General features: G+C 41.2%; 1 protein-coding gene across 1 annotated transcript in view; it reads right to left on the bottom strand.

Moving 5' to 3' along the window:
• DNTT (DNA nucleotidylexotransferase) overlaps window positions 1–25,827 on the bottom strand; it is a 542,670-nt gene that overhangs the window by 316,299 nt on the left and 200,544 nt on the right. Inside the window, exons 6-7 of the mRNA XM_082267614.1 lie at window positions 23,684–23,807; window positions 12,452–12,584 (exon numbers count right to left, since the gene is read on the bottom strand). Of these exons, the coding sequence (XP_082123740.1) occupies window positions 12,452–12,584; window positions 23,684–23,807 (257 nt within the window). The remainder of the gene's footprint in view (window positions 1–12,451; window positions 12,585–23,683; window positions 23,808–25,827) is intronic.

Below are 25,827 nucleotides of genomic sequence, written 5' to 3'. Positions count from 1 at the left end.
GAGAACAATTAAGCTGCAAAATGTTCCATTTTGGTTTTTTTAGGCTTAGATACGCTTTAGTAGAACTATGACCTTCCAATAATAAAAAAAAAAAAAAAAAACTTTGTGCTACATCATTTATCTATAAATGCATCTGCACTTATAGCTTTCTACGAACCTAAAAATTTTATATTTTCTAATCTAGGTGTCCTTCTATACTTGAAACCAGACTTCAGGTAAAGTAAACCTGTGCCCAGACTATGCACATTAAACTATTCACATGAAATATGAATATGAAATATGAAGCAGTAAAATTGTTTAGAGGGCTCTTGGACACAGAGTAAAATACGTCTGTTGTTGTGGTGTCCAGAAGTCACAGCTGCAGTGTACATTTTCCTGTTGACATGCATTACATAATACACTGTACGCCACTATATAAGCGTAATTGCAGGCACTCGCAATTACATGCATATGCATGTGGGTATTCTTCAAAAAGTAAAATTTTAGAGGTCAAAGATGGCTTGTTTTTAAATCTTCTTTACTGTCTGTTAAGAATATGTAGATACGTAAAGCAGAACTAAACCCATACATTCAGGGCTCATTCACACCATACGTGCATGAAAACTGATGGGAGAACTGACGTCAGTTTCACATCAGTTTCCATGCACGTCAGTTATGTGCCCTATTCACACCAATGTTGATATCATGTGCAGATTTTTTCTTCACGGGAAAAAAACTGACATGATATCAACATTGTGTTGTGGTGTGAACAGGGCAACAATTGGGGGTGCAGAAAAACGGATGTCTCTGCACCATGGTGGGAACGAGTCCTCAATGGTTTCAATCATAAACAGGTATATTCCCGGCATCCCAGGAATGCTAACTGTTGCATTTGCTTGAGCTTTCAATCAAACTGTCAAACCATCAAATGCCTGGTGTCAAAACTGATCGCATGTGCAGCATCATGGCAGTTGCAAATTAAACAGAGGCTAAGATGACTAAGATGGCAGTTTCCTTGGCTGAAAAGGATAGCAGGGTTTGGTTTCACTTTAAGTGATTATAGACTGGGCACCACTGCACATTAAACCAGACCTTCACTATTCTTTACTACCTAAAGTAATGTTGCTCCTTCTGCCCCTTCTATTTTTATTTTGCAAATATTTTTTTTTTTAATAAATACTTGAGCTTCCACCTTTCTTACCTAAGCAAGAATTCTAGATTGCCTGCAGGGCAAGCTTGCCGCCATCGGGAGACTTCACTCCACTGATCTCTACAGGGATTGCCTTGAGATAGCATATACTTCCCTTATACGCTAAAATTTCATCCATCACCAAGATCAATATACAGTCTCTCCCTAAACTCAACGCCCCCTTGGGGACCATCATTTTTGGAATCCTCAAGGGAATCACTGGTGGGGGTTGGCCGCATTCTTTGCAGTGATGCTATGCATTTTCACCATTTTATTATCCTCCCTGGGCCATGGCAAATTTAGTTAATTTTGATTTTGCATCTTATAGTGTTGCAGTATCCCACTACAGGGTGTGCAACATCTATGTTTTATATAAAAAAGAGTGGCTACAAACATCATATGGAGTGGCATGATCGCCTGAGATGTATTTCCATTGATCTCTGAAAAAGTCCAAAACGCGTCAGTAATCACATGGAACTCTCCTGCTTTTAATCCCATGTCTCCCTTCAAGTGATGTAACATTTAGTCACATGTATTTTAATTGTTATGTTGTCATTTTTTTCACAATATTTTGTATACTTTAAATAAAATTATGTTTGTTTACTATTGAAGTTTACTCTGTGATGGGTTATTGCCTAAAAAGTCCCACATTCAAGGGGAATTTCTTTCCAGTTCCACAGCCCCTGTTTTGGCAATTCAAAGGATGTCCGCAAAGACCCTGATATAATGAAGGCTATAACACTGGTTAAGAGCTTTTTTGGCTAGTCACACCTGAGCGAGAGAGTGGGATTATTGATGAATGATTAGTGATCTGGTTAATAAAAAATTTGATTTTTTTTAATATTGTAAATAAAAAAATGGTAAACATCCAATGGGGATTTGGTTCCACAGAAAATGACAATTCTTATTGTTGCTTAAAATCTTCATTATGCTACTCAAAATAAATTCTTACTAATTCTTAAAATAATTCAAAGTTCTGAAACATTTAATTTCATTGTGGCTGGGAACGGATACAAAATCACTTAGGTGGCCTGGTAACTACTTAAGTTGCACTTCAAAAGGTTGAGCACCCCTAGTGAAGATTTTGCAATGCAGACAAAATCAGGCATCTGATGAGTCAGAACTAAAACACAATGCCAAATCATAAAGCAGGAATAGTAAGAAGAGGCTGAGGGATAGAGCTGGTGCCGGACAAATGTAGTTGATAAGAAGGTAAATGTCAGGGCAAGCAAAAGATGAATTTATAAACCAAGATCAATCCAAACCGTACCCAAAATCAACCATGAGTACAGTATAAAAAGGCACATTTGAGAGTAAGCCAAATAGTAACAAATAGCAAATCAACAAAAAAAGCAGTCAGGCAGATTATAGACACATAACTGATTAGGCACCGAGTGAATGTTCTTCACTAAGTTTGGACAGGTGAGCAACTGTAGTTTAATTACACTGCAGTGTTGACTATTGTCCAGCAAATGGCATGGGTGAACATTTACAGTATATACAGAAAGTTTGAACACTTCAGGAATTTAGTTGTGGGGTAATCATTATAATGGCACTGTTTCCACGTGCATTTTCTTCCTGCATTCCAGAACTATTGCCTATATTGACACAGATCTTTCAATACATTTTACAGGCAGTTTGTAATGCATTCAACTGTACTAAAAATGCAAATGTGAGTTGGGCCTTTGTCCACCAAACATAATTCAAATATATAGACAAAGTTTTTATAGAGTGAGTTTACTGAAAGTGGTGTGTCAGGACCACTAATAGGAATGATCAATTCAGCCAAACATTTATGTTCTTATGTATGCATAGGGTCGGTGCCACTTATCTCTAAGGGTAAAGGGATAGCCATTGGAGCTAATTTTCCAACCTGACAAAGGGTGGCCAGTGTGGTCAGGGTCCTTCCACAAACATGAAATTGTCACCCAACCTGGCGGAATATGGCTAGATTGGGTCATTTTATAGTCAGGCCCTTCAGGTCTGGGTCTCCCACAAACATGAAATTGAGACCCAATCTGGCTAAACATGATGAAGATGGGTGACTGTTTTCCCTTTTCCAAAATAGTTTGCACACAATCTTAATAACCTCTGCAGGGTTTTCCTATAAGTTGTAGCAACTATTAAAGACAGCTACTAGATGGGTGCTCCTCAAAAGTTGCTTTTGGGTTCTTTTTACACAATTGATTGTAATGTTCTCTGAAAATACACAGTGGCTCCCTATAAATTATATCAGTTGATATATTACACAATCATTATATAACCATATTTTAATAACAACATAGAACAAATGACTTATGATGTTCACTCAAAAACGAAACTGAGGTATAAGTGTATTAAAATATTTGTCAGCTGCTGGTGATAAATAAATATCCACAGCAAGCAAAGCCTTCTTGCGATCCTCCTGAACAAGATAACGGGGCTGATGAGCTGTTAAATAATGTAGGCACATCTGTTGGCCGGGAGAGGCACAGTCTCTCTTCTAATAAATAAATGAGTGTTATTGTTATTGAAGAATGGTAATCGCAGATCATTATTTTTACATGTTTTATAAATATTTACCATTTCAAAACAATGCATTATGCTTGCACACATCAAAAAGTTGAATACATATTATGATTGACCCAATGTGCACAACCATTTGTAATATACTGTACAGCTCTTTAACTCTTTCACTGCCAAAAACAGAACATTTTTGAAATATTGCTTTCTGAAAGTGAACTTGTTCCTTGACCATATCTGCTCCTCCTATCACTGCGCTCAGACTTCACACCACAGAGTCTTAAATATTGCTGGGAAAGCCAAAACTTTAACCGTTAAACACACCCACCAAAATCACACATAACAGAAAAGCTTGCACTTGGGCACCCAGCCCTGCATTGTGGTGTAAGGGTCCTTTCACACAGCCGCTCCGTGTGTCCGCAAATCATCCTAATTTTTTGCGGATGATTTGCGGCCATAATGTAAGTGAATGGCACTGCGGATGTCAGCGGAATACCATCCGCTGACATCCGATTTTCCTCCTTTCAGTTCTGTTCCGTTTTTTCGAATGGAACAGAACCCTATTTTTTCATCCGTGTAAAAAACGGAAAGCAAGGAAAATCGGATGTCAGCGGTGTCATCCACTGACATCCGCAGCGCCATATACTTACATTATGTCTGCATATCATCCGCAAACGAATGGGATGATTTGCGGGCACACGGAGCGGATGACACAAATGTCATCCGCTCCGTGAAAAAAAAAAAAAAAAGTCCCGCAGCGGACTAAAGCAGCGGAGCGGCCGTGTGAAAGGACCCTAAAGGAAATTTGTACATCCTGTATATTATTGTATTTTATTTGGTATGTGATGCACACGGCACTAATAATGTTTTCATTACATGTTTGCATTCTTTCAAGTCCTGATAAGAATTAGCCTGCCTATGTTACGCCCCTTGTTACCATAAAAGTACAATTGTAATATAAATGTGATACATACGTAATCATGTGTATAAAAGCCTTCAACTGCGTCAAACAGAACAGTTATTTTGGAAAGATGCAGAGTGTATCTTTTTGTGTGTGTTCCCTACTGCAGTAGTTATTATTTGGACCTCTAATCAATAGGAGGATAGGAGTTGCCTATCTATTAAATGTCCAGAACAGTGGCGAGGAAAGGGAAGTGTCACATGGGCTCCCATACCAGACATTTCAGGAAATTACTTGGGATGCCTTGCAGAAAATCGAGGATACAATTACTTCTTTAACCACTTAAGGACCGGGCCTATTTCTGACACTTGTTGTTTACAAGTTAAAAACAATATTTTTTGCTAGAAAATTACTTAGAACCCCCAAACAAAACATTTTTTACAGGTTACCAGTTTAAAGTTATAGAGCAGGTCTATTATTTCTCTAACTCTAACGATCGCGGTGATACCTCACATGTGTGGTCTGAACACTGTTTACATATGCGGGCACGACTTGCATATGCGTTCGCTTCTGTGCGCGAGCTCAGAGGGATGGGGCCCTTTACTTTTTTATTATTATTATTATTATGTTACCTTTTATTTTTAAACTGTCCCTTTAAAAAAAAAATGTTATCACTTGTATTCCTATTACAAGGAATATAAACATCCCTTGTAATAGAAATAAGCAGGACAGGTCCTCTTAATGTGAGATCTGGGGTCAAAAAGAACTCAGATCTAACATCTACATTTTTTTTTCATCATCAAAAAAAATGGGCCCTTTAAGGCCACTGGGAGGAAGCGACGTATGACATTGTTCCAGCCCTCCAAGGCCATAGAGTCGAGTGGGGCCCAGCTTGCCCCCACTCGACTTCCTGCCTAGGAGGAGAAAGGACCGGATCGTATTCCCCGCTACCGACCGCTCTGGTAAACAGGGAACACGACCGGGAAGGGGCGGGAATGGTGGGGGGGTATGGTCCGCCTATAAAAGTGATCCCGCAGTGAATCCACCGCTGGGACCACTTTATGTAAAAGAGGATCGCCCGCTCTGTAAAAAAAATACAGGGTTATGGCAGCTATCTGCTGCCGTAACCCCGGTATTTAACGTCAAAGTACCAACGTAAAACTGTGGCAGGAGGTCTGGAAGTAGTTAAAGTGGTTGTAAAACGTCAGGAATGAAATATGAACAAAGCATATCCCTCTTTAATGTGTATGTGTCTCAATTAAGAGCACTAAGTGTAATTTCTGTCCACTGCCCCATTCTTCTGCTATCAGCATAGAAACATAGAAACATAGAATGTGTCGGCAGATAAGAACCATTTGGCCCATCTAGTCTGCCCAATATATCTGAATCCTATGAATAGTCCCTGGCCCTATCTTATATGAAGGATAGCCTTATGCCTATCCCATGCATGCTTAAACTCCTTCACTGTATTTGCAGCTACCACTTCTGCAGGAAGGTTATTCCATGCATCCACTACTCTCTCAGTAAAGTAATACTTCCTCATATTACTTTTAAACCTTTGCCCCTCTAATTTAAAACTGTGTCCTCTTGTGGTAGTTTTTCTTCTTTTAAATATGCTCTCCTCCTTTACCGAGTTGATTCCCTTTATGTATTTAAAAGTTTCTATCATATCCCCTCTGTCTCTTCTTTCTTCCAAGCTATGAATCACGTCTGACAAGTTTTCCTGACACCAAAAGAAAAATGGTGACGGGCAGGGATCTCTAGCACAGTGACAGCCTCTGTTCCTATGTGCTGTGTGGAGGGGGGTGTCCCTGCCCTTCAATCAGCTCTCAGAGCTCGCCGCACTAAGCTCTTCAGAGTGTAATTTTAGTTTCTGCCCCCTTTTCTCTGAACTCTTAGACGAGCTTTATAAGAAGAGAAGACTGCAGCTAAAAAGGTACAACGGTAGAATAAAGGAGGACTTGTCTCATCTTTGTGCATCACCTGAGGCCAGTCACTTCACTGGGTATATGTAAGGGTTTACATCCACTGTAAACTAAACCTGTAACCTTTCCAGAAAAATACAGGTTCATTGTAAACCAGTGATGTTCAATGGGGGTGCGGGGGAAAGCGGCCTGCCCTGGGTGCCACACACTAGGAGGGGAGTCAGAGCGGCCCGCATATCCTTGTGAAAGCAGCAGCAGTAGCTGCTTCATCAGTCCGCGCTTGGGGGGGGGGGGGAAATTGAGTGCCCGGGCAGCCTCCCTGTGTGCCTGGATAGGAGGAACAGTAGGGCAGTTGCCTATAGAGGAATTGATCTTTCCATAGTCCTCCATCAGCCGCTGAATGCCTGATTCTCATACTCTCCCTTCTGCAGGCATTCAGCGGCTGCAGGAGGACTATGGAAATATAAATTCCTCTATATGTAGCTGCCCAACCGCTCCTCCTATCTAACCTCCTTTGCTGGCCCCTCCGTGCTCCCCAACCCCCCCATACTCTTTAGCCCCCCCTCCAGCCCCCCCTCCAGCCCCCCCAGTGCTCTCCAGCCCTCACCCCCAGTGCTCTTCAGCTCGCCCCATGCTCTCTGGCTCCCCTAGTGTTCTCTACCCCCCGTGTTTCCAGGCTCTCCCCTCAGTGATCTCCAGTCCCCCCTAAGTGCTCTACATTCCCCCCCCCCAGTGCTCTCTGGCTCCCCAGTGATCTTTGTCTTCCTCGGTGCTCTCCACCCCCCTCCCCCCCATGCTCTCCATTCACCTCCCCCGCCCATGCTCTCCATCCCCCTGGTTCTCCCTGCTCCCCCCCCCATGCTCTCCAACCCACCAGCAATGCTTTCCAGACCCCCCTAATGCTCTCAAGCCCCCCCCCCCCCCCCGTGGGGGGGGGGGTTGCCAGATATAGTATGCACCCCGGGTGCCAAATGCTATAGGTATGCTACTAATGTAAACATCAAAGCTTAGTAATAAAAAAAAAAACACATATATACACAAAGGAGTATGATGGGCTAAGAGCAGTATGAACAGCAAGCTTTGGCAAAGCAACAAAGCTTGCTGAAAGCTCTGCAAATGAAGTTTTTAAAGTACCATTCAGCTCTTGTTTGCAAAATTGAACACAGATCCTAATGGGAGTTTTGATTGCTGCTGTAAACAGCCTGCTAGCAGGCTTGAGAATGTTTTGAAGTGTGTTGAAAGCCTGCTGAGGCCTGCTAGCAGCTTGTTTAAAGTGGCAATCAACATTCCTATTAGGATCTAATGTATGTTCAACATTTACAAACTGGAGTTGAATGGTATTTTCAAAGCTTCAACAAAGCTTGCTGAAAGCTCTGCAAATTCTTTGTCAAAGCCTGCTGTTCACACTGCTCTTATACAAGCCGAAGCTTGTGTAAAACAGGCCTTAATGCCTGAACAGCTTGCAATCACTAAAGGACAGATGAATTGCAAATCACACTTCTTCAGCAGATCACCTTTGACCTACAACTCAACATGACTAGAATGTAAAACCCAAGAGAAAAGCTGGATACACACTATACAAATTTTGTTGTTAGATTTCCTTTAGATTTACCTTCAATTTTGTAGTGCAGGGGCCTGCCTGATTGCATACAAATTGAAAATGATTAGATTTGACCTCATATTATATGGTTTTGGTAAATCTAAAGGAAAAATCAATTGTATAGTGCGTATGGCCCATTAGTCAAAGTGTAAAACAAAAATAATAGCATCTCAGAATAAACATATCAGTGTTGACCTCAATCCTATTGAAATCCTAAAGTATAAACTGAAACAGGACTTTCAAGCAACATATCCCAAAATCACACCTTTATATATTTATTGCAGGTACTTTTATAGTGTTGACAATCTACACAGCACTTTACATATATATTGTACATCCACATCAGTCCTTCCTCCCCCAAAGAGCTAACAATCTAAGGTCATTAAGTCACATTCAGACATACAAATACTAGGGCTAATTTAAACAGGAGCCAATTACCTGGCCAGCATGTCTTCGGAGTGTGGGAGGAAACCCATGGAAGCACAGGGAGAACATGCTAACTACAGGCAGGTAGTATCGTGGTTGGGATTCAAAACCAATGACCCTACTGCGGGTGGAAGTGCTAACCACTTTGCAACAGTGCTGCCCATGCATGTTGTACATGAACTGAAACAATTCTCACAGTTCTGATTGGCAGCTGCAGAAGTTACTTGTTTCAGGTTTCCATCAGTACAGGACATACTTTTACATACTTTATCCATGAATGGCCTTAACTGTTATTAAATAAAATGGTTTTACCATGTCCAGGGGTAAACAAAATCTCCATGACCAGACCAAATTGAGAAGTTTGGGTATGCATTGTGTTAATTAACAATAATGTTTTAACTACTATGCATACTACAATGATTTTCACACTTTTTTTTTTTTTATTACATATAGGGTTTTTTTTTTTTTTTTAAATATCCTAATTATATATACAAAGAGAAATAGACACATATGTAAACAAAATGTAGCTTTACATCTTTAATGCACAACTTGGTACAATTAAAGTAGAACTATTGGGGAGATTTGTCCCATTGGGGAGATTTCCCTTCACTTGCTGTCCCATATCTAAATTAGGAAGTGAGAGGAAATCCCTGTGAACTAAAGGAATATCTTGGGGACTCCCAGGTCACCAGAACTGGTGTCCCCATTGGAAGATTTCACCTTCACTACTTTTCTGGGGACTACCCAACATTTTGGATTTTCTTTAACTTTCACTTTCAAGGATAATGATAAACAGGACAAATAGAGAGGGTAAATCTCTACGGGGGCACAAAGAGCAATAAAAAAAATGTTCTAGCCAATCTCCACTCTATCCAAAACTGGGTAAAAAGTTTTGTCTTTAGTTGTACTTTAATACTAGTTCAAATATTTTTGCTAAATTAATTTCTCCTATTATTCCTTGGTACAAAGACCCCAAATAGTGTTATATACATCAGCAATGTACGGTCCATTAAAAAGGCATCTATTTTAGATTTCTAAATATATGGCCTTTTCCAGTAAATTGGTAGTAATTCACAAACTGTTCTACTATGACAGGCAGCCTCACTGGCCAATAGCAAGGCTTAGGAGACAGAAAGAGGCAATACCAGACTCCCAGGCCAATCGGTTATTCTATTCACAAATCCAGTTTACTTCAGTCCCCCCGCATTCCTGGGGTGAGAAGTAACCTGATGAATAGGCAACAGCTATATCAGACAGTGCTGGATTATATAAGCATTTGATACTTAAAGGAGAAGTAAAGCCAAAGCTCATTTAGCTTTACTTCTATGAATCACAGGAGTGAAGTTCGTTCGCTCTCTGCTTACGTCACAGAGCTGGTCCCAGCTCCGACGTCATCACGACCATGGAGTCGGGATCTGCCCACATGCCTGGACCGCCACCTGGCTCAGCTTCTCAGCAAGCCGCTGAGAGCCTGGGCTGGCGCACAGCCCAGCGCTACAGTGAACGGGGGGGGGGCAGAGCAGAGAGTGGTGACTGGCAGTCAGCAGCTCTCCCCTCACAGGGCTGTGAGAACCGAGTGATCGGCAGTGTAAGATCGCTCGGTTCTCAGTGTTAGGCGCCGGGGACATCCACTTAGGTAAGTATGAACCTAAAAAAAAGCAAAATCCATACATCTCTTTTACGATTTTAGGATCGATTTTAAAGATAGATATCTGTATTTATATATATATATATATATATATATATATTGTATATATACACAGTATCTCATGAAAGTGGGTACACCCCCTCCAATTTTTGTAAATATTTTATATCTTTTCATGTGACAACACTAAAGAATTGACACTTTGCTACAATGTGAGGTAAAATCCCAAAAATATTTGAGGTTTGCTATTAGCAAGCGCTATAGCAAACCTCAAATATTTTTGGGATTTTACCTCACATTTACCTCATATCCTATAGCAGCTGCTTTCATCTTTCCCCCTCCCTCACATTCATTTATTTATCACCTATTCCCTCCTATTATTACATCCATAGGCGCGAGGGATATACATACCTAACTTGGAGTATATTTACCTTTTTTAACTTTGCTACAATGTAAAGTAGTGAGTGTACAGCTTAAATCTTCTGTCCCCTCAAAATAACTCAACACACAGCCATTAATGGCTAAACCGCTGGCAACCAAAGTGAGTACACCCCTAAGTCAAAATGTCTAAATTGGGCCCAATTAGCCATTTTCCCTCCTCGGTGTCATGTGACTCATTAGTGTTACAAGGTCTCAGTTGTGAATGAGTAGCAGGTGTGTGTCTCTCATACTGGTCACTGGAAGTTCAATATGGCACCTCATGGCAAAGAACTCCCTGAGGATCTGAAAAAAAAAGAATTGTTGCTCTACATAAAGATGGCCTAAGCTATAAGAAGATTGCTAAGACCCTGAAACTGAGCTGCAGCACGGTGGCTAAGACCATACAGCGGTTTAACAAGACAGGTTCCACTTAGAACAGGCCTCGCCTTGGTCGACCAAAGCAGTTAAGTGCACATGCTCAGCGTCATATCCAGAGGATGTCTTTGGGAAATAGACGTATAAGTGCTGCCAGCATTTCTGCAGAGATTGAAGGGGCGTGTCAGCATGTCAGTGCTCAGATCATACGCCGCACACTGCATCAAATTGGTCTGCATCACTGTCGTCCCAGAAAGAAGACTTTTCTAAAGATGATGCACAAGAAAGCCTGCAAACAGTTTGCTAAATACAAGCAGACTAAGGACATGGATTATTATAACCATGTCCTGTAGTCTGATGAGACCAAAATAAACGTATTTGGTTCAGATGGTGTCAAGCGTTTGTGGCAGCCACCAGGTGAGGAGTACAAAGTCAAGTGTGACTTGCCTACAGTCAAGCATGGTGGTGGTAGTGTCATGGTCTGGAGCTGCATGAGTGCTGCCGACACTGGGAAGCTGCAGTTCATTGAGGGAATAATGAATTCCAACATGTACTGTGACATACTGAATCAGAGCATGATCCCCTTCCTTCAGAGACTGGGCTGCAGGGCAGTATTTCAACATAATTCTGACCCCAAACACGCCTCCAAGATAACCACTGCCTTCCTAAAGAAGCTGAGGGTAAAGGTGATGGATTGGCCAAGCATGTCTCCAGACCTAAACCCTATTGAGCATCTGTGGGGCATCCTCAAATGGAAGGTGGAGGAGTGCAAGGCCTCTAACATCGACAAGCCCCTTGATGTCATCACGGAGGAGTGGAAGAGGACTCAAGTGGCATCTGCTAAACTCCATGCACAAGAGGGTTAAGGCAGTGCTGGAAAAAATGGTGGCCGTACAAAATATTGACACTTTGGGCCAAATTTGGATGTTTTCACTTAGGGATGTACTCACTTTTGTTTCCAGCTGTTTAGACATTAATGGCTGTGTGTTGAGTTATTTTGAGGGGACAGCAAATTTACACTGTTATACAAGCTGTACACTCACTACTTTACATTGTATCAAAGTGTCATTTCTTCAGTGTTGTCACATGAAAAGGTATAATAAAATATTCACAAAAATGTGAGGGGTGTACTCACTTTTGTGAGATACTGTATATATACACACATGCACCCACACAATATATTTTTTTTTTTACCATATTAATAATAATCACCCAGCAAGTCTCTAGGTCAGTTTAGTACAGCGGTGTACAGTCAGGAGTCTTGTTTTTACAGTGAAAGTCCTTTGAAAGAGAAACTAATATTTTATTTAGGACTAGCAAATAACCCAGACATGTTTTATGTATTCTGGAATTACACTGTGCAAATGGTAATACTATTGTTATGGAACATCTGTCCATCTGTTTGAGGAACATGTTAAAATATCTCAGCCAAAATCTGCAATGATGTTTGCCATGGATGGGCAGGAAAATCCTGTCAGTGTCACAGTACCTTCTGAAGCCACCGGTGACTGTCACAATGGCATCTGATACAAATCCCCAAATAATGGTCCTGATAAGGCGCTCAGCTGCATCTGCTTCTGTTTTCGTTACATAACCAGCAATGTCTTCATAGTAAAGTAGCCCTGTAAGTCAGTACAGCGTGTTAGCATTAAAATGAAATAGCTTCCGTCTACCTAAAGCAACTCTGTTACATATCAAGCAATATCACAATTATAATGAATAGATGAAAACAATGCAGAAATCACTTTTTTTACTTTGTTCTATTCAAGCTGTCATGGCCAAGTAAACGGCAGGGGAAAATGAGGGTTGCTGGCATATCCTATCTAAATCTCTCTTTCACACCATGCTACACAGAATCGGAGCTTGACACTGCTCTGTGCCTGGAGCCTGCAGATACATACTCACAATGACTGAGCCCACAATGAATTTTATATTACATGAGAACATTAATCCAGACTTTGAAAGACTTTGTTTTTTTTTCCTAGTAACACATCTCCTTAGAAAGGAAATATAATCTTAACATTATTTAACATTAAAAAAATGTAGAATCACTAAATACAGCTAATATTAATACACATTTTCTTGTTATAGTAGAACAAAAAACATCAATAAGAAAGCAGTTGGGATCTATTGTCCTAGCATAATTCCTTTGCAAATCTAGTGAAATACATACAATATATATATATGAAAATAAAAAAATTGACTAAGACACCGCTAACAGTATATCTCCATTAAAATTATTAACTTTATTGTGTCACCGATTTTGTAAACCTCATCCAAAACCAGAGCCGCTGAAAAGGCAGTCCAACTGGTCCTGTTGTACTGAACCTGGCCCCATCAGCTCTACAGGGGGCCCAGGCAGCTTTATTTTTACCAAAAAAAAGACTTAATTAAACCACATGCCCACACCCACTTGCTTACCAGGAGGAAAAATTACATTTTCCGGGGCCCCATCAGATCAACAGAGGAGCCCAGGAGGTGACAGCAGAGGAGGGACTTTTGTTCCATTTTCGGGTGCAGGCAAATAATTCCTGTGCCCAATGTAGCTCTGCACAGTCAAGGCCAGCTGCCATCCACTGTCTATGCCTTTCTCTCTCTGGCGGATTGATTCCTATGTAGATAAGCTTCTGTCCCTCAGGTGCCGGCACTGAAACCTAAGAGAGACTGATGTGAGGTGGCAACTAATCTCGGTAGCAGGTGGTGGTGCCCAGGCAAGCAGCCCCCTGCACTCACATTGACACACTGAAATAGGCTACTGTGGAAGTAAAGTACAGCCCCCAGACTCCCTACTGTGTGCTTATGATCATCATCATTATGCTGTATGGCTCTGTCACAGTGTGCCATAGGGCTGTTGGGTGCTAACTTTGTTAATTTATGGCTGTACTGCATGTTAGAGACTGTAACACTGTTCAGCCATAACAAAGTCGTCACCCAGCAGCTATGACACTAGAGTTGATTTACTAAAACTGAAGAGTGCAAAATCTAGTGAAGCTGTGCATGATAGCCAATCAGCTTGTAACTTCAGTTTGTTTATTTAAGCTTTGACAAAGAAACCTGGAAGCTGATTGGTTTCTATGCAGAGCTGAACCAAATTTTGCACTCTCCAGTTTTAGTAAATCAACCCCACTGTAACAAAGCCATAGAGCACCTGCTGTACTGTGATCATCATAATGAGTGAGTGAGTTGCTAGTTTACACTTGTGTTTGCAGCAGCAGTAAAAACACACAGCCGAGCTGTGTTTATACTACAAACCTCCAATTATTCCCCTTTATGAACCTCTTACCCAAGCTTTCCAATTAGGGTCTCCTGTCAGTTTTTCATGCAGACCTAATTAAAAGTCCCATGAAGGTCTTTGGGAGTCTTGTGTCTGTTTACCTCAGCCTACCTCTATGTCCATTCAGGTCCAAAAACATTTTTTTTCAGACCTAAATGTAACAGATCAGAGGTAGACTGCTGTAAATGAACAAAAGTCCACAAATTTACATCTGGTCACTCATAGAGTCATCGCAAGTCCACACCTGTCCACTGTGTGGACTATGCAGACACAAACTCAACAGGCACGGATGTCAAAACATAAATTTTTTTATATATACATTTTTTTATATATACATCTTTTATGCGTGGACACGTTAGCATGCATATATATGCAGATAGTGCATGTGTATGTGGCTATACGGGTCCGTATTTCCTTACACCTGTGACATTCCTTTTTAATTTTTTATTTTAATTTTTTAATTTTTAATTTTTTATTTTTAATTTGAATTTCCAACCTTCCATTAGTGATCCCGGCCATCACCATTATCCCCAGTCCCATCGGTAATCTGCATCCCCTTTCCCAAATCTATTACAGACCCACACTTATGCCATTTACTCTTGGGACCAACCACAACACAATATATGTCGCCAATTAAGGATCCACTTCCACAACATCCCATTCAGCTACATACACTCTTCATCCGCCCCCCCCCCCCCCTCATCTGCTCTCTTCTTCATCTCGGCTTTCCACACTGTTCCCTGCCTGTCACACATCCTCGAGGCGCTTTGCTGCAGTGCTAGTATCTTTTTGCCCGTACTGAGCCACCGTACCCCAGCTCCCCACACTACTGGCATATAAGCCCACATCCAATATGGCCCCTGCACGGCCTGAAGAAGGAGCGCATGCTCCGCAACGCGTCGCCGTTCAAGCACACAGAGTCGACCAGGAAGTGACACCACGGCCCTCCATCCTACGGACTCACGCTGCCGGATCATCACAGAGCGATCAGCGCGTCCCGCACCAGGAGACCGCAGCTTATCCCTCGCAGCACCAGCTCCAACAGGACCTTGGGAGGACCCCCTGGATGAACTCTGCATACCCACCATCATTGAGATGCCTGTTTTTACCGTACTCCTGTGAGTAGTACTCTTGCTATTGCTAATAAAATGTTTTATTGCTACACTTAGATCGGCGCCCGGTCTTCTCTCTTCTTGTTACGGATGTCAAAACACAGACATCTGTCCTATTAAGCTGCAATTTTGATAGGTGAGGTGCTGTGTCAGCTTCCTGGCAGGATAGCGGAGGCAGGTTCAGACCAGAGTCCAAACAAGTTTAGGATATAGGTTTTAAACTGTTATTTAGTTTTGAATTTTGAACTTGGATGTGAATACTTGCGAATGCTGGCTAGCTTTATTTCATTCACGCTATTGTAATTAGGAATAGTTGCGCAAACAGTTTATCTTGTATTATAATATACAAAAACAGATATCCCCGTTAACCAGTCTCAATTCAAATTATAAGACAAAGTGTCCACAAGGGACACTAAAGTTCTTGAAGCAGAGGAGAAAAACAACCCCTAAAATCAATTTGCTCTGTAATATCCAACCAGCAAATGCCAGCCATGTTTGTAAGATAGTACTAATGGGACGCAAGTTGTAGGAAAGCTACAAGGTTCGGGTCTAGTCACTGACCTGCAATGCAATAGAAGTAAGCTATAAGTATTGGGATTAAATCACAGGTATATCCAATGTATATTGCATTGCAGGTCAGTGACCAGACCTGAACCTTGTAGCTCTCCTACAGCTTTAAACTATTCACCCATATTGACACTATATCCACTGGAGCACTTGGATTTTGCAGAGCAGAGTAGGGACTGGCCAGAGAGGGATTACTTTGACACAGTTGGCCAACTTAAACATGTATTGCAATGTACGTGAACTAAAAAGGTCTTCTAGAAAGGGTGTATAGCAGTGTACAGAGGGTTTATACAGAATTTTTAGCGTTAACACGTGGTCACATCCCTTTAGCACCTGATGGATTATATACATGTAGAAGCTATTGGGATTTGAGCACAAGTATATGTTACTTCTTTTGCTCCCTTTAAGAGTTACAGCATCCAGCAGAATCTTCTCATCCAACAAAACCATATGTTTTGGATGCTGAAGATTCTGCTGGATGATATAAGAGTGATACCTAAAGGAGCAGTCAAAAATCAAGGTCATGCATTGTAATGTTACAAAAAGTAAGGTGCCTTAGCCCTAAATAAGATCTGACGGGATCGACTTGTAGATTGCAATGACATTTTTTGCTTTGCTCCAGTAGGCAAATTTTGACAGCGTAGGAGTCAAAATAAGAAAAGCAGCTGGAGAAAGAGGGCCATTAAATGAAGTTGTTTGTTTGCTGTAAATGAAGACACCACTGCATAGGATCGCTACATTCACTTCTTATGTACTAATATGTGTACTAAAAAAATATCAAATGCATTTTATGCAAATTACTGATATTTTTACAAACAAAACAGTATATTTTGTGAATGTGTTATACTTTATAAGATAATATGAGGGAATAAGGTGTTTTGTTTATGCAAGTCTGAGAAGGGATATCTAGATCCATGCTGGACATCTTAAGTCTCATGTTGGCTTCCATGTTCTGATAATGTTTCTTCTTTGTTTTTAGTTTTAATCATTGCACGATTCTCTCCCTGCTGCTTTTTTCTATTTGCTCCCTGCTTTTCTTTTGTTTAATATTTTTGTTTGCTTCAAAACAGCTCAGGTCCCTTTCAGGTTTCTCTATCTGCATAACAATTGGTAAACTAACTGCTTTGTGTCTTGTAGATCCATTAGGCATAAAATGAAAAAATGGAGTGTGCAGTCCAATGCTTATGGGCACTTAATGTCCTTGCCACACTGGTTGGCTTACTGAACCATCTGGCAGTTATCTGCACAGGCCGGGCTGTGTTCTAGGTTGGAGGGCCCAACAGAGATGGCACCCACTTATGATGTTTTTAGTAGTAATAGTAACACATCATGATCAATAAACAAAAATAAACAATTTGCCATCCTGTCTGTTAGTGTCATTTGGCCATGTCCTCCAAAACACCATGCTGACAGCATAGCAAACCACTGAATATATGCATTGCATCATGAGAGCTTGTTTTCCCCAGTTTAAATCTGTTTGGCTATGATACATTAAGTGGATCAGAGTACCTACTCACGAAAACAGAAGTTTGAAGTTCTCCATGTTTTTTCAGATAATAGAGGCACATGGTAAACATTAAAAGATTTATTTTACAGTTAAACGTTTCACACGCAGCAAAAAAGGACAGTTCACCTAAAATTTAAATAAAAGTTTTTGGATAATGCTGGAGGGTCAAATCATAGATTCTTAATGTCTTTCAGGTAAGCTGACTTGAGTTCCTAGATGTCTGAGCCTGCAATAACCTTTATAATGGGATCACGGGATTGTACTCTGCCTGTTGTGTTTAAAATGTATTGTATACTTAAAAGAATGCCACAAGAGGAAGGGTAAACCTTCAACATCTTTTTCCATGTAGCCTCAGAATCCTCAAGGTGCGTTTAAGGTGGTCGGATGAGACGAAGATTGAATTATTTGACTTTAACACCAAACAATATGTCTGGTGGAAATCCAATACAGCTCACCATCCAAATAACACCATTACTACAGTAAAGCATGCAGGTGGTAATATCCTGTTATGGAGGTGTTTCTCTGCAGCCAGGATTGGAGCACTTGTCAGGATAGAAGAAACATGGATGGAGCACAATACTATAAAATTCTTGACAAAAATCTGCTGCCCTTTGCCAGAAAGTTGTCAATGGGAAGAAGATTTACCTTCCAACAAGACAATGACCCAAAGCACACAGCAATCACCCCACAGTGTTTGAAGGAAAAAAGGTGAATGTTCCTGCATGGCTTAGTCAGAGCCCAGACCTAAACCCCATTGAAAATCAGTGAAATAACTTGAAGACTGCAGTCCACAAACCTTCACCATTAAATTTAACAGAACTTGAGCAGTTCTGCATGGAGGAATGGACAAATATTGCAAAGTCAGTATGTGCAAAATTAGTAGAGACATATCCCGACACACTAAAGGCTGTAATTCAAGAAAAATGTGATCCAACAAAATACTGACATAAGGGGCTGTTCCTTTTTCCAACTCAGTGATTCTTTTTTTGAATTGTATTTATTTCTTCTGACATGTTGCTGTTATATCTTTCACGTGGATGTTATAAGTTGCACTAGTAAATACAACTGGATAAAACAAAAACTCTGCCTGTCTTTATATGACCATTGTATGTCAAATTGTGTCAGAGTACCTTTGGAAGTGGATATGTGTTTGGGGGGGGGGGGGTTGCTACACACACTCAACTTATTTCAGGGGTTAAAAGGTTGCACTTTAGGACTAAAAATAAATTATATAAAAGATTCCATAATTTAAAAACATGTTGTTTCTGAGGATTCACAGTGAATACTACGATGCTAAATGTTTTGTGATATGTTATATAAAATTATGAGAAAGAGAATTTGAAGAACCAAAGCAGGAATTAACAGAGGTCTAATTGCTAAAGTTCTAAAATTCTTAACCTACTAGATTTTGCCTACAACTGAAACACTTTTGGGAGTAATGACCCTTAGGGCTAAACACAGTTCTTTTCTAAGGTCTAAAAGTGTTGCAAGAACTTTAAAGAACTTGTGATATATCAAATGTTGTGACCAGATGAAACAATCTCCATCTGCTGCTTTGGAGACCTAATTATGCCAATGGAGACTGCATAATTAAGTGCTAATAATGTATATGGGAAATAAATTGCAACTGAACAGTCCCAGATGGCATCATTATCAGAAAAATCTGAAGAACAGGAAAAAAAATGCAATAAATAAATTATCAAACACAAATTACACAAAAATAACAACAGTACAATCCAGCACACAGATGGAGCAACAGTAAATTTTAAAACAGAATAAACAATGTAAGTAATGGTAGCATTAGAAACTTTAAGTAAGCCAAATGGAATAAACTCTAATATTTAGAACTGGGTTCCACTCTTGTTGAAGCTTTGACAGCTAATGAGAGATCAAATTATTTTTCATGTTCTTTAATTCTCTATGTGTTTTAGCTGTTACAGAACAGCAGTCAACATTGAGGTCCACAAGAATTCTATTGTAGATTACAGTGTGAAAGCAATAGTCCAATCAAATATTTAACAAGCTGTTAACCTTTGCTGTGTAAATCTATTTTACACTGGAGAAAGATAGACTGCCGAGTTTGTGTAATAAATAGTGTAATGTAATAATTGTGTAATGTGTGTGTATATATACAGTAAATATTTATATATATATATATATATATATATATATATATATATATATATATATATATATATATATATTGCAGAGGTCAAGAGCGGGTAACACAGGAGCAGGGGTCCAGGATAAGCAACACATGTAGAGCAGCAGAGGTCAGCACTCAGCAGTAAGCAGTGCAGGGAGAGTCAGGAGTAACCATACAAAACAATAGCAATAACAACAATAAACTTAGTGTTTCTGAGTAAGAAAAAGTTGTAGTGGAGCAACATGTCACAATCTGTCACAATCCAATAGTGTTGGGTGAATGTTTCGGTCCAAGCATGGGTTCAGGCCGAACATTGACTATTCGGCTGGTTTGTCAAACACCCAAATTTTGAGGTTGTTTGGTGGGTGTTCCCCCTGCTTCACACTGCACAGTGCATTTTGCACCCTGATTGGATAAAGCTTTGCCCAATCAGGGCGCAGTATAGGCTGGTTGTTAATAAGCAGGGCCAGGAAGCCGGCATCCTTGACAAACAATAAGTCATTAGCTGTGAGTGGGTTTCCCCGCTGGCAGCTGAATAAAAAAAACAAACAAAACTGATGGCAGTTGTAGGGTCAGCAGCGACAGTAGGTCCACAACGTCTATTGGTAGGTCTGTGCGGGAGAACCGCAGACCAAACAGGAATAAACATAACCAATCACGTTTAACTTCCGTAAAACTAAGAGGGGTATATGCTAATGCCAGGAGCCTAGCTAATAAAATGGATGAGTTGGAAATGTTAGTACATGAGGAGGACATAGACCTAGTGGGAATAACGGAGACTTGGTTCGACCCCTCACATGACTGGCTGGCAAATATCCAAGGGTATTCAGTGTACAGGAAGGACAGGGTAGGAAAAAGAGGGGGAGGGGTATGTCTCTACGTCAAGAATAATGTAAGGGTGATAGAGAGGAGTGACATTACGGAAGGGATGAGTATGGAGTTAGAATCCGTGTGGGTAGAACTCCATAGGGAAGGAGAAAAGGGAAAAGTAATTGTGGGGGTTTGCTATAGGCCACCTAAACAAGGGGAGGAGGTAGAGCTGGAATTTTTAGCACTTTTGGGTAAAGTGGCAAAGCTAGGATCAGTCATCATATTGGGGGACTTCAATTATCCCGACATTGACTGGGGAGAGGGGACTACACACTCACATAAGGGCCATCAATTCATGGAAACCTTACAGGATAATTACATGTCACAGTTGGTGGATTCCCCTACCAGAGAAAACACAATCCTGGATCTATTGATCACTAATGACCCAGACCTAATCTCGGAGGTAGGAGTCCAGGACAACCTGGGCTCTAGCGATCACAGGATGATCACATTTAGCGTAAATAACAATATAGCAAGGCAAGTGGGGAACATAAGAACCCTTAACTTCAGAAGGGCAAACTTTCTAAAATTGTACTTGTTGATGGAAAGGGTAAATTGGGACCGAACCCTGGGATCCCTGACCACAGAGGAAAAATGGGAATGCTTTAGGAACATATTAAGCAAAGGCATCTTGCAGTGCATTCCTATGGGAAATAAATTTAGAAGGGACAAAGCCAAACCTGGCTGGCTAAACCGGAGCGTTAAAAAACTTATTAGGGGAAAAAAATTGGCCTTCAGGAAATATAAATCAGAGGGCACAGTATTGGCTTTCGACCAATATAAGGAGGCAAATAGGAAGTATAAACACAAAATCAAGATGGCTAAAATAGACTTTGAGAGACAAATAGCGGAGGATAGCAAAAAAAAACCCAAAGAAATTCTTTAAGTATATCAACAGCAAAAAAACTGGGGCAGAGCATATTGCACACATAATTAACAATGATGGAAGGATGGTTACAGAGGACACTGAAAAAGCAACCGTGCTGAATGCTTTTTTCTCATCAGTCTTTACACAGGAATCGGAGGGGTACACTGACCATGACTGTATGGTTAGTAGTAATACAAAGCACTTGCCACTATGGCTAACAGAGGGTGAAATCAGGGAAAGGCTGGATAAACTCAACACTAACAAATCACCAGGCCCGGATGGCGTACATCCGAGAGTACTCAAGGAACTCAGTAAGGTTATATCCAGACCACTGTTCCTGATCTTTGCGGACAGTATTAGGACAGGAGATGTACCAGGGGAGTGGAAAAAAGCTAACGTGATTCCGATATTCAAATAGGGTCAGAGGCATATACCGGGAAATTATAGGCCTGTCAGTCTGACATCAGTAGTATGTAAACTTCTGGAGGGGATGATAAGGGACTATATCGTAGAGTTTGCTAAGGACAACAGCATCATCAGTAGTAACCAGCACGGGTTTACAAATGGGCGTTCTTGTCAAACCAATCTCTTAACATTCTACGAGGAGGTGAGCTGTGAGCTAGATAGGGGCAGACCAGTGGATGTGGTGTACCTAGATTTTGCTAAGGCGTTTGATACAGTTCCCCATAAGCGCTTAATTTATAAATTAAGGTCTGCAGGTATCGACAGCAGGGTTTGCTCTTGGATACGGAACTGGCTAAAAGGGCGTGTCCAAAGGGTGGTAATAAACAGCGCGTACTCAGACTGGTCTGAGGTAGTAAGCGGGGTCCCCCAAGGCTCAGTCCTAGGACCAACCTTGTTCAATCTATTCATAAACAGCATTGAGGACGGGATCAGTAGTTCAATATCAGTTTTTGCAGATGACACAAAATTAGGCAGGGCAATAACAGCACAGCATGAAGCAGATATCCTACAGAATGACCTGGACAAAATAACGGAGTGGGCAAAGACATGGCAAATGAGGTTTAACGTGGAGAAATGTAAGGTTTTACACTTGGGGACTAGAAACATAAAAGCACAATACACGTTAGGAGGGGAACCCTTAGGAGAATCAAAAATGGAGAAGGATCTGGGAGTCTTGGTTGATGATAGACTAGGCAACAGCATGCAATGTCAAGTGGCAGCTGCCAAGGCTAGCAGAATATTAGCATGCATAAAGAAAGGGATGTATTCCAGAGATAAGACTATAATCCTTCCACTTTATAAAACTCTGGTCCGACCTCATCTGGAGTATTCGGTCCAGTTCTGGTCACCAGTCCTCAGAAGGGATGTGTTGGAGCTGGAGAGAGTCCAGAGAAGGGCAACTAAACTAATTAGGGGATTGGAGGACCTTGATTATGAGGAGCGTCTGCAATCGCTTGATTTATTCTCCCTGGAGAAGAGACGCCTGAGGGGGGACATGATAGCAATTTTTAAATATCTAAATGGGGATCTAGGCTTAGAAAAAAAGCTGTTCAGTCGAAGGGATTGCATGAGAACTCGGGGGCATACAATGCGATTAGAGGAGAAGCGTTTTAACCTCAGGCAACGTGGGGGGTTCTTTACTGTTAGGGCTACAAGATTGTGGAATTCTCTACCACATGAGGTGGTTTCTGCGGGTAGTATGGTGGCTTTCAAAAGACTCTTAGACGTACATCTCAAGGATCAGAACATTCAGGGGTATGCAAGATGATTACAGCCACACACATCTACACAGGTTGAACTGGATGGACTTTTGTCTTTATTCAACCTCACCAACTATGTAACTAAAATTGGCAGTTAAAAAAAAAAAAAAAAAGCCGCGGGGAATCCCCCCGCCCTCAAGTCCATACCAGGCCTTTCAGGTCTGATATGGATTTTAAGATGAAATCAGACGCTACCAGACGTCTATCCGGGCATGCAGCCTGGCAGGTCAGGAAAGGGGGGGGCGAGTGAGCGCCCCCCCAAGCATACCAGGCCTCATGCCCTCAACATGGGGGGCCCCCCTGCCCCAAAGTAACTTGTCTCCATGTTGATGGGGACAAGGGCCTCATTCCCACAACCGGGGCCATTGGTTGAGGGGGTCTGCAGTCAGGGGGCCTAATGGAATCTTGAAGCCCCCTTTAACAATGGGCCCCCAGTACATCTCATTACATGTACTTCCCAAGGGGTTGTTTACATGCTGAAAAGTGAGTAGGGCATCCAAAATATTGGTAGAAATGCAACTGTATCTAAGCACTTTAGGATGTTCCATAATAGGGACCCCAGAGGCCTCAAATTACTCTAAATATGAGGATTATTAGGTATCACAGGAAGTACACTAATATACATAAAAATTCAAAAAATCTAAAAGAATTACCATGCTTCTGCATGCTTGTAAACGTCAAACACTTATTACTTCTTATATCTTCTAATGTCCGGTAACCCATTCTGTACCACTTCTCTGCAGTCTTCAGGCCCACTCCAAAGATAGATGTAAATATCTGTAGGAAGAATCAAAGTTCTAAATATTTACACATAAGGTCAGAGCATATTGACCCCATAAAGGATAATCAGGGGAAATTGGTTATAAATAACAAGAAAAAGGCACCTTTAATAAATACATTCAACAGTGTCCAAAAAAGACTTGAAAACCTAAAGCTAGAACTATAGGCATTTTTTTACGTTTATTGTCAGATTTTTTTTTCTCCATCTGTGTCCCACTTCAGAGTGTGTCCCATAGCCAAACAGGAAGTGAGAGGAAATCCCTGCAAATTAAGGGAATCCTGTGGGGACCCCCAGGCCACCAGAACTAGTATCCCCATTGACAGATTCCCCTTCTTTTACTTTTCTGAGGACAACCCAAAATCTGGGATTTTCTTTACTTTCATTTTTAATGATGACAGTAAACAGGAAAAATAGAGAGGGTGAATCTCATTAACAGGGGCACAGACAGCACTAAAAACTGACAGAGGTTCCTATTTCCCAATTTTCAGGGACAGCTTCGTGACTAGAATGGTACCAGCTTATTGGTGAAAAGTTAACATGGTACCAATATTCATAAAAGGACCAAGATATATACCTGGGAACTACAGACCAGTCAGCCTAACATCAATAGTATCTAAAGAATTGGAGGAGATGATTAGGGACCATTTCCAAGAATTTGATTATGAAAACAGCATCATTAGTAGTAACCAGGGTGGATTTATGAAAGATCATTCTTGGCAGTCCAATTTGTTAACATTCTATGAGGAAGTGAGCTGTCATCAAGACAGAGGAAGTTCTGTGGACACGGTGTATCTCAATTTTGTCAAAGCATTTATTACAGTTCCCTATAAATTAATTTAAAAATTGAGGTCTGGCGCAAACTACTTCCCTCACTAACATGGGAAGCTGCTGGCCGCTGAAGCTGCGCACAGCATACAGCACTGTGTTCGGGGTGCAAGACAAGACCTTCTTGTCTCAAACCTGGAATAAAACAGCGTCAGACTGAGTGGAGCTCATCCATTCATAGGCAGCTTTGTATTTTATCAATGAATACAAAGTTTCCTCTGATTGGCTCAATTAGAAATTGTGACATCGTCAGCCCACCTCTTTAACTCTTAAGCTTCAAATAATACCTGGTGATCCTGCCACGATGGACCTTATTCAGATACCTCCTGTTTTGGGGTGATAGTTGTATCCCAAATTTCTCCCCTTACTAAGATTTCAAGTGACTGCAATAAATTTCTGTGGGCATCAGGTACTATTGACAATTAGTATACCAGTCCAGAGCAATAATGCGCAGCCCATACTGGAGTGAGTGAACAAAGACAGACAGTAAGTGAAAAAGGCTGGAGGAGATCAACAAAGCTAAAAACAGAATTATCCACTTGCCGACCAGTCACGTTGACTGTACTGCGGCAAAGTGGCTCGATTCCGTCCAGCGACGTACGTCGCTGGACTCCTCCCCTTGTAGGAGGCACAGCGCCGCCGGAGGCGTGCTCCCACTGTTTTCAGTCACAGCGGGAGTTGGGCCAGGGGAGGAGCAGCGGCGATCGCCACTGCTCTTCCCCGATCGTCGGGGAATCGAGTTTGGAGATCCGCCCGCTTGTGTAAACAGAGCGGGCGGATCTGCTAAGTGACAAACAGTGACAGATTGCAGGGTTCAGCATATCTGAACATGCGATCTGTCCCTGTGTCACTCAATCACCTCCCCCCACACATGTTAGTAAGCACCAGGCATACATTAACCCCTCCCTCTCCAATAAAATTAACCCCTTCCCTGCCAGTGTCATTTTTACAGTAACAGTGCATATGTATAGCACTGATTACTGTAGAAATGTCACTGGTACCCCCAAAAGTGTCAAAAATGTCAGTCAAGGGTCCGATCTGTCCGCCACAATGTCGCAGTCCCGCAAAAAAAAAAAATCGCAGATAGCCGCCATTACTCGTTAAAAAAAAAAACACCAAAAATGACAGAAATCTTTACCTTAGTTAGTAAACGCAATAACTTTTGCGCAAACCAATCGAAATACGCTTATT

This window comes from Pelophylax lessonae (assembly GCF_965119305.1).
Source record: "Pelophylax lessonae genome assembly, chromosome: 9".
In the NCBI taxonomy this organism is placed as follows: Eukaryota; Metazoa; Chordata; class Amphibia; order Anura; family Ranidae; genus Pelophylax; species Pelophylax lessonae.
This window is presented reverse-complemented; position numbering and strand designations above follow the sequence as displayed.